This window comes from Morone saxatilis, unplaced genomic scaffold (assembly GCF_004916995.1).
Source record: "Morone saxatilis isolate NCDOM2014 unplaced genomic scaffold, NCSU_SB_2.0 Contig15, whole genome shotgun sequence".
Taxonomy (NCBI): Eukaryota; Metazoa; Chordata; class Actinopteri; family Moronidae; genus Morone; species Morone saxatilis.
This window is the reverse complement of record NW_023339707.1, coordinates 308,891-318,708: the sequence shown is the minus strand read 5'-3', so window position 1 is coordinate 318,708 and position 9,818 is coordinate 308,891. Positions and strand designations below refer to the sequence as shown.

General features: G+C 38.9%; 1 protein-coding gene across 1 annotated transcript in view; it reads left to right on the top strand.

Annotated features, from left to right (window-relative positions):
- Window positions 1-9,818, top strand: part of LOC118324916 (ephrin type-B receptor 2-like) — an 18,974-nt gene that overhangs the window by 6,279 nt on the left and 2,877 nt on the right. The window contains exons 3-4 of the mRNA XM_035657422.1: window positions 9,252-9,407; window positions 9,523-9,545. Of these exons, the coding sequence (XP_035513315.1) occupies window positions 9,252-9,407; window positions 9,523-9,545 (179 nt within the window). The remainder of the gene's footprint in view (window positions 1-9,251; window positions 9,408-9,522; window positions 9,546-9,818) is intronic.

The window sequence follows — 9,818 nt, the reverse complement described above, 5'->3', positions numbered from 1 at the left end:
CTCATTCATACACATTCACACAACAATGCACCGCATCGGGAGCAATTTGGGGTTCAGTATCTTGCTCAAGGATACTTCGACATACCTAGGGGATCGAACCAACAACCTTCCGATTAGGGGACGATCCGCTCTGCCTCTGAGCCACAGCCGCCCACTGGTGGTGGTGCCTATCTGCACAGCCTGGGGGCTGTACAGTTACCATTGTTACAGGAGCTGTTTTTGTCTATCAAAAGGTAAGTGGAAAACTGTTTTCCTGTATCTACCAGACTAGCTGTTCTGGGGCTTTAAAAGTCCTTCTTTCTGATGATATCACTGTAATATGAAGGGTAATACCCCATCCCTTTGTCATTGTTGACAACTACTCTGATTTAGCCAATTACTATGCCAATTTGTTCATACGTCCAGGGATGCCAACAGGACCAGCAGCCTTACGTGCATTAGTCCTGCTCAGAGCAGCACAACACGGTGGTTGTGCAGCTTTGATTGCCACCTCCTGGTTCTCCCTGTCAAAGTGAGCATAGAAGTTATTGAGCTCATCTGTCAAGGAGGCGACGCCGGTTACTGTTATGTGTGTGAGACTTGTAGGTAAATGTGGTTTATTACTATTCTAGGGGCAGCTAGTAAACAACTACTGTTGTTTTAATAAAGAACTCAGGCAACAAATTCTGCCTTTTTCTATCATTTTGATTTGATTTTATACTGACATGAACACTACATTTCCTGTTACTGCTTCATAATAAAAGTCAATTCATGTTCTGCCAGTTAAATGTTAATGTGAGGCTGCAGCAGTAGTAAATGTTTAGTTTATATTAGCAACACAGCATTTTTTCCAGAAAGAAAAGTAGTAGTAGGGGGAGTTATGTACTATTTCTTGGAGAACAACTCCAAGGTCTGTAAGCACAAAACCTGTGCTTACTGACTGTATCTGTTCTAATGCTCTTAATTGCATGAAACAACCAATCAGAGCCAAAAAGGGAGTTGATTGTTGACTCTTATTCCCAGTGCATCAAATACAGATAAATAACAGACAACTATATTCAAGCCTCTAACCCAAAGCGTCTTTGTCTATTATCTCTCTTGGCTCTGATTGGTTGTTTTTGTCCAGGTCCAGTGGATTCTTGCTTCTTGATTCTCTTCAACTCTGCCATCACATCCCATCCCTATTAAAAGTCCATCAAAATCATTTTGAAGCAAGCTGTTATGTTAATGTAAAATAAGGCAAAATTGTTGCATATTGATGCTTTGAAGTATAGTAATATGTGGAGCACTCCGTTTGCAGGGTCTGTTGTTGCATATGTACATATTAATGCTAAGCTGTCTCCATGAAAGAAAGACATATGAGAATTGTTCATTGTAGGCAGCTTCTAGCCTCTATCACCCTTTATAGGCTAGTTGGAAAGCACTCAAAAAAGAAGAAACAGAAACTCCCAGTCCCTATATGTACATAGCTATGTCATGACATTGCAGATGTGCAAATTATTGCATTTTATAGGGACTTTTGAAGCAGTTCTTTCTAAGCTATTTTCTAAGGCGTGCAATGATCCTGATTTAGACCTTTTAGACCTTTGTATCCTGTGCCTGCTGTGCACAATTTCCCTGGTATTAAAGTCTTCTATCCAGACTGTATCATTAATCCTGATCAGATCCTTCATTGTGTATTGGCTGAGTAAGTACTTTACATGTGCCATGACTTTTTCTAATGCCCCTTTCCTGAGTGTCCAAACATGGCGCATTCTGTCACAGAGGACAATGTGAGTGGGTGACTGCATACAAAAGACAGAAAAAGGAAGAAAAAATATACCAGGAATGTTTTATACTTAAATACATACTTAAATGAACGTGAATGTGAAAGTGTATTTTGCCAGTGCAAATAAATTATTTATCAGCTAAAATGTTATACATTGTGTTGTTAAGGGCTGCTGTGGTTCAGGAGGTAAAGTGGTTTGTCGACTAATCAGAAGGTTCGCAGTTCAATCCCGGCTCCTTCCACTGCATGTCAAAGTGTCCTTGAGCAAGATACGGAGCCCCAAATTGCTCCCGAGGCTGTGCACTGGTGTGTGAATGTGTGTAAATGCCCTTAGTTTCCCTTTCTTTTAAGTAGTTAGCACCTTGCATGGCAGCCTCTGCCTTGAGTGTGTGAATGGGTGAACGTGACGTAGTGTAAAAGGTCGAAAGACTAGAAAGGCGATATACAAGTACAGTGCATTTAATAAGTATTAAATAGTCTATAAATGATGGCAATTCAAATTACTGCAAAAACCATGAATGTCATGCATTTATCTTTTAGTATGACGTCATTATAATGATAGACTTTTTAATCCCACTCCCAACTCTGACTGACTTCCAGCATCCCTGGATGAAACACTGCACCCATGAAATGGAGTCTGATGTGATATGTGTTCTGTGTAAGATTTTATAGTGCAACTGTTTGGGGGTTTCCTTGCTCAGTTTAGTTCAGGTCATCTCTGATCTTTTTTGTCTACCAGAGGAGATAATTGTTATGGCAAGGCAACATAAAAACGGACTACCTAAACACAATCAAACAATATGGCAACTGAAGACATCAAAAGTGCTGTTACTGGGGGCACTAGCGAACGACTGATGGAGTAAGATGCATAACTCGCAGCTCCTGCAGAATAGTTTATAATTCCATAATTAAACGACATCCAACTTACAAATTACATTTAACACCCTGCAAGAACTTCTTTAGTTCATTCAAGGAGGACCCAAAGTGAGTCCAAGCGAAGTAGATGGCATCAAATCTTCGAAATTATAAATACGACGGCTTGTCAACCACAAGGCCCAACACCTCCTAGGGTAAGAGTCCAGGTAACGCCACCCCAGCTATGCCCGCCCCCGCGAACACACCGACCATGGACATCAATCAAGACTGATATCCTCTCCTCATTGAGAAAAGACATATCCGCGGCATTAAGAGAGAAACTGAAGAGCACCTTGCCAGCCAACTTCGAATCTATAAAGAGGGAAATTATGGCGGTGAGAACTGAAATAGCTAACAATACTTCGGCTATCTACGCTGAGCTTGAGCACGTGAAGGCTAATGGCGGAGCTGTCGAGTAGGGACTATCAACATGTACGGATGAGGTCGTATCAACACAATGCACAGTAAAAGACCTTGAGAAGTTGGTGGATGGTCTAAGAGAAAAGTGTGAGGACTTGGAGGGGAGAATGAGGAGAGGTAATATTCGGATCACGGGAGTCGCCGAGCAGCTGGGGTCCAGCTCTCCCGTAGCTGTTGCAAAACTCCTTAAAGAAGTTTTTCAGATGGAGAAAGAAGTTGTGGTCGAGTGCTCACACCGCAGCCTGGCGCAGAGAGGATCGGGGGACAGGCCTTGCGTAATCCTCGCAAAACTGCACAACGAAGGAGACGCCATGGCCATACTAAGAAAGGCCCATTAACAAGGCAGCAGACTCCAATACGATGGAAATTCAATTCCTGTATTTCCAAACTACACGGTCAATGTCACCAAAGCCAGAGCGGCTTTCACAGATGTCAGAAAGATGCTGCGGGGTAGACCGGGTGTCCGCTTTGGAATATTCTTCCCTGCTAGATTTCGCATTTCCCACAACAATGAGGAGAAGGAGTGAAGCTATGGACTATATGAAGAAAAAAGTCATCCCAACAACGAAGCCAGAGAATTGACTGTACTTTTATCTAACCTGGGAGGTAACATATGATCACATCCTATGCTGTTTCAGATAGTTAACGATCAATATGTATATATATATCAAATATCTTATGTCTCATTACTGTGTTTGATATGTTTAGTTTTTGTATAGTAGGGGTTCTCCCTGGTTGTTTGCATGCTTGTGCACTGGCATAGCCTACGCTCAGGTATGTATTTTACAGTAGTAGTTTCCACGTGCGGTGGATGGAAGTGAGCTGGAGAGCTCATATGTACATTGAAGTGGACTTTTTTTCTAACTCCTCATTTCATCTACCCAGAATATTGTTGTTATGCTTGGCTTACAAACAATGCATAACAACTCCGACTACATATACTTTAAAGGAAAGTAGTCGTTGTTTTACTGCCTTTCTCTGCAGGAGCCTGAGTGTTTAACAGTGATAGTTATTCTGCTTGGCTTTAAGTCCAGCCCGGGATCCTGTCCCAAGAGACTGATCAGGCAATGTTGATTGAGTTCACGGTGTTTTCAATCTTTTGTTTGGTTCTTTCTATGCAGATCCCTCTGTTCCCAAGGGATCCTAATTAAAAATGAGAGGGGAACTGTTTTTTTTGCTCCCCTGCTTCAACACAAACTGCAATGTACTGCTGTTTTCACTTATGGATATCTGTTTTCATATTTTGTCTTTAGATCCTTTGTTTTCTTTTTCTTCTTTTTTCTTATTTTTATTTAATTTTTTTTCATCCTTCCAACCTTATTTGTTAACACCTACCCTATCATATGCAGACACTGTATAGTTTTGTACGACCCGCCTGTGCCTTTCCCCCTCACACGTTCTTTTATCTACCAGTATATTATTCGAAGCCAAAGGATCATGTTCTTCCAAATTCTAATTTTTTGTCATGGTATTACTTAAGGTTATAGCTATAATGTCAAGGGTCTTAACAATCCCATAAAGAGGAAGAAAATCCTTAATCAATTAAAAAGAGCAAATTGTCAGATCGCTTTCTTGCAAGAAACCCATTTATCAGAAATAGAACACGAAAAACTCAAAAAATCTTGGGCAGACAAAGTATTTTACTCATCACATCAATCAGGTAGAAAAAGAGGAGGCTCCATATTAGTGCATAGACAGGTTAATTTCACACCTACTAATGTTCATAAGGACTCTGAAGGGAGATTAGTTTTTGTAAATGGAACTATTGATGGCATACAAGTCTCACGGATGAACATATACGCCCCAAATGAGGATGAGCCCAGCTTCATTACTACAATCTTTGCCACAATATTACAGCACAGCTCTGGCATTCTACTGATGGGAGGGGATTTCAACTGTGTCATGTCTCAGCATATGGATAGACAACCTTCATCAAAAATATCTATTTCTCGAATCAGTAAAATACTCACACACTTATCGAGCGAGTCAGGATTAGTGGATGTTTGGAGAACTAAATTCCCCAAAGGTAAAGATTTTACTTTTTACTCCCACAGACAATTGTCCTATTCGAGAAAAAAATGTTCACCCCCAAAGCAGAGCTACATAGGATAGAGGACGTCAAGATCTTGCCAATAACAATATCCGATCATGCACCTCTTGCAATATCATGGGACATAGGACTTAGATTACCGACCAAACAGTGGAGACTAAATGCATCACCTTTAAATGACAAAGAATTTACTACTTTTGTAATAAATTATCTAAAGGACTACCTCGATATGAACATCTCTCCAGAAATATCCCCCCTCATCCTATGGGACTGTGCTAAGGCATACATTAGAGGCCGCATCATCTCATTTGCAAGTGCAAAAAAAAAGGAAAGGTAAGCAAGGCACTGGAACATAAAATAATACAATTGTAACGACAACATAAAAGAACAACATAAGGGGCGGCAGTGGCTCAGAGGCAGAGTTGTTGTACCCCAGTCGGAAGGTTGTTGGTTCGATCCCCGGCTCCTCCTGGCACGTGTCGAAAGTATCTTGAAACAGATACTGAACCAATTGCTCCTGATGCATATCATCGGTGTGTGAATGTGTATGAATGGAATTTACGCGCTTTACCATCGGCGTGTGATGAAAGGTGTGAATGTCGGCATGTAGTGTGAAAGGCGCTTGAGTGGTCCGGAGACCTAGAAGGCGCTGTACAAGTACAGGTCCATTTACCAACACTGACTCCCAATTTGCTCAAGGAGCTCAAACAAGCTCGTAGAGACTTAAACAGTCTGATTGAGGGCAATTTAAGATTCTCTAAGCAGAAATATTAGGCAACAGAGCAAGTAGACTATTGGCCTTAAGACTTAAAAAACAACAATCCTCTAATAAAGTACACAAATTAAAGACTAGTAATTCAACACTCACAAAACCGGATGAAATTGCTGAATTTTACAAATCCCTATACACAAATACGGACACCTGCACTGACGATAAAGAATTGGCACAATTTCTGAAAGATATTAACTTAAAACAGTTATCTGAGCCTGTGGCAAATGAATTAGATGAGCCTATCAAGGAATCAAAAATACTACAGTCATCTCTATATTAAAAAGTGGAAAAAGCCCTGGACCAGACGGTTATATCAATGAATTTTACAAATCATTTAAAAATTTAGTGACACCTTTACTGCTAAAAGCTTATCATTATGCATTGCAATCTGGAACTGTGGCCCCCTCATGGAGGGAAGCAACAATATTTGTAATACAGAAAGAAGGGAAAGGGCCCTACCAAATGTGAATCATACAGGCCCATATCTTTGTTGAATACAGACCTACGTATATTAACATCCATATTAGCGAGGTGTGTTAATAAAATTATAACAAACATTATTCACAGATCAGACCCCCATTATTAGAGCATTTATATTATGTGAATTACAGAACCATGATACAAAATATTAGTAAGGAGTTGGATAGATGGTCAACGCTTACTTTATCTATGGCAGGCCGCATCGAGAGCATACAAATGAATGTCCTACCTAAATTACTTTATCTATTTCAGATGCTGCCTGTAGATATTCCTAAATCTACATTTGATAAACTAGACAAGCTGATCTCGAACTTTATATGGCAATCAAGGCGGCCTAGGGTCAGACTAAAAATACTCCAGCTATCCAAATCACGTGGAGGCCTCAAATTCCCAAACTTCAGGTTGTATTTCTGGGCTGCACAGTTGAGACCCCTACCTTTCTTAGATACTTTGCTTGGTGAGACTCAAATGAGCGAGTGGACTAGGACCACATTGAAGATTTGGAGGAAAATCAATCATATAGGCTGCCTTAATCAATCTCAGCATTAACCAACATTGGTTTTATAAATGGTTTTGTCCCCTCTCAGATGGACTGTGTAGATGTAGATGTAGAAAGTGGTCAGAGCACGGACTCACAAACCTACACCAACTTCATAAAGATGGATGTTTCTAATCATTTGAACAGTTAAGAAAGGAATTTACACTCCCAAATACAGACTTTTTCAGGTACTTATAAATAAGTGACTTTGTAACAAAGCATAGAGACTGGATTAAAATCCTAGAGCCCACCCCGATTGAAGAATTCCTGATAAAATGTAAATTGGTAGCGGAAATAAGAAAATTATCTGCCATTTTTACAAAATATTTTTAGATATGAATCCTAATGAAACTCTTCAGATTAAAGAAAAATGGGAAAATGAAATGAGCACAGTCATATAGCAAGACGAGTGTACAGAAGCACATCAAGTAACCAATTCTAATACATGGCGGGAATTCAGGTGGAAGGTAATATTAAGATTCTTTAGAACACCAGCGATCACATCCAAAATGGGGCCCATGTATTCAGATAAATGCTGGAGAAGTTGTGGGACACAAATTGGTAACCATACCCATGTACTTTGGACATGTTCTAAACTGAAAACATTTTGGAATGAGGTTTTTGAGGCACTTGGTAAAGTATTTCAGAAAAAGGTTATAAAAGATCCCAAGATGGTAATGCTAGGACTAATACCAAATTACATAATTGGAAGAGGGGAAAAATACCTTTTACAAATATTACACATTGCATTGCACACATTGCTCTTGCATCTTAAATGTATTACAGTTAAATGGTTAAAACCCGATTCTCCAACATACAATATGTGGATCAAGAAGGTCTGGGAAATTTACCATATGGAACAAATAACTTATGTCTTGAGGCTTCAAAAAGATATATTTGCTAACAGATGGGGACCTGCTATGATTATACGAATGCAGTAAAAGTCATTAACTTAATTTTATTTTATTTTAATTCCTTCATTTATTGTTGCTATTATTTAATTACTTATTCTTATGTTTGTGTGTTACTCTTATTTAACTATGTAACTTGCACATATGTTTAACCGGAAACATATACTCTTATATGATATATGACTTAATGTGAATGTGCATGTATATGATTGTTTAAGTTGCTGAAACTGAAATAAAAATTAAGTTTAAAACAAAAAGTGCTGTTACTGTACTTGCAGTACATTGAAGGCCGCGCTATGATCACGCCACCCACTGGCAATATATATATTGAAATATATTTGTGTATTTCTTTTGTATATTTTCCCTTTTTGCATTTTTTTCCCTTACTTATTTCTCTAAACTTTTTTATTTCTGTTCACTTGTGATATTTCTGTATGCATTTCTGAACATAAATAACAACATAAATAAATAGATTTTAAATCAATCTTTAAATCAAATAGGGAAATTAAAACAGAGGTACATAGATACTGAAGCAAATTAAATCAGAAATATTAATTTCTGTCACATTTGATAAATGAATCAATGCTGACACTTATTTTATTTTATTCATTTTATATATTTATTTACTTATTTTGTTTTCAGCAGTTGCTGTCCTCAATAAAACCCTGAGGGCAGAGGAAGATACTGACACATTAAAGATGAATGAATATGAAATGATAAAAGGCATGAATAATAGAAAACAGGAAAGCTGGTGTGTCATACCTTCACTTCATAAAAAAAAAAACCTATACTAATACAGTAAGTACACCAGCAGTGCAATATAATACATTGCACCAGCCATGTAATAAATCCTATTTTTTTGGGTTTATAATGTTCTGCTTTTAATTCAACACTACGGTAATTTTTGGCCCATACTGCTATCACATTTAAAGTTCAATTCAATTTGGTGCTGTATCATAACAGAAGATCTCCGGACACTTTCCATATAGGGCAGGTCTAGGCCTAATTTCTGTCTTGTGTAATCCCAGCCTCCTTTGCTCCACATGTTCTAACATGTTTTACAATCCCGTGGACGGCAGAACTGACAGCCTCTGAAGGAGTCCCAGTACATGTCACATCAATGAGATGACCTTTATGAAATGCAGACATCCGGGCTATCATGACTAAACATATGCTCGGTGGGGAAAATGTGAGATGAAAGAGCTCAGACATAGAATTTTAGGACATGACTACTAATACTGATATTGAAGCAGTCAATAGCCTATATGATATACAGTTGACAGTGCGGATTAATTACTCTTTTTCTCTTATACGGTATACCATGCATTTTGTTTCTTAGCTTACTGTTTACTTGTTTTCCTTCCTTCTTTCTTTCTTTCTTTCTTTCCTCTGTACCTCCTTCACCTTCTCCCTTGCAGCTTGTGTATCAGGCTTCTTCAAGGCTGCACAGGGAGACCACAAATGTCTGCAGTGCCCCATTAACAGCAGAACCACCAGCGAGGGAGCGACTAACTGTGTCTGTCGTAATGGCTACTACCGCACTGACTCTGACCCTTCACAGATGCCCTGTACAAGTATGTGTACACAACAGTCATAACAGCAAATTCATGGATTTCAGCTTTCAATCATGATGATTTGATATGAACACCTATCAATCTCTCAATCTCACAAACATTACAAAAACATTAGGCTGTTATGTCAATGTAGTGACGGTAACTTACTCTTAAGGGAAAGGGAACAGAAATTAAACTGCTGCTATTCTGCATGATGCCACACAGCATTAACGTATACAAATATGTATATAACAAAAATAGCTTCAAGTTTGGCCACTAGGTGGCGCTACTATCATAAAAAGTGCGTTTAGGCTAATAACTTCTGCATGGTTTGTCGCACATACAAAAACCTTATATCCACGCGTTCAGTGAATGGAGCTGAATCTCCCCATATAGGCCACGCCCACTTCCGCCTAGAATTTTTTTGCGCTA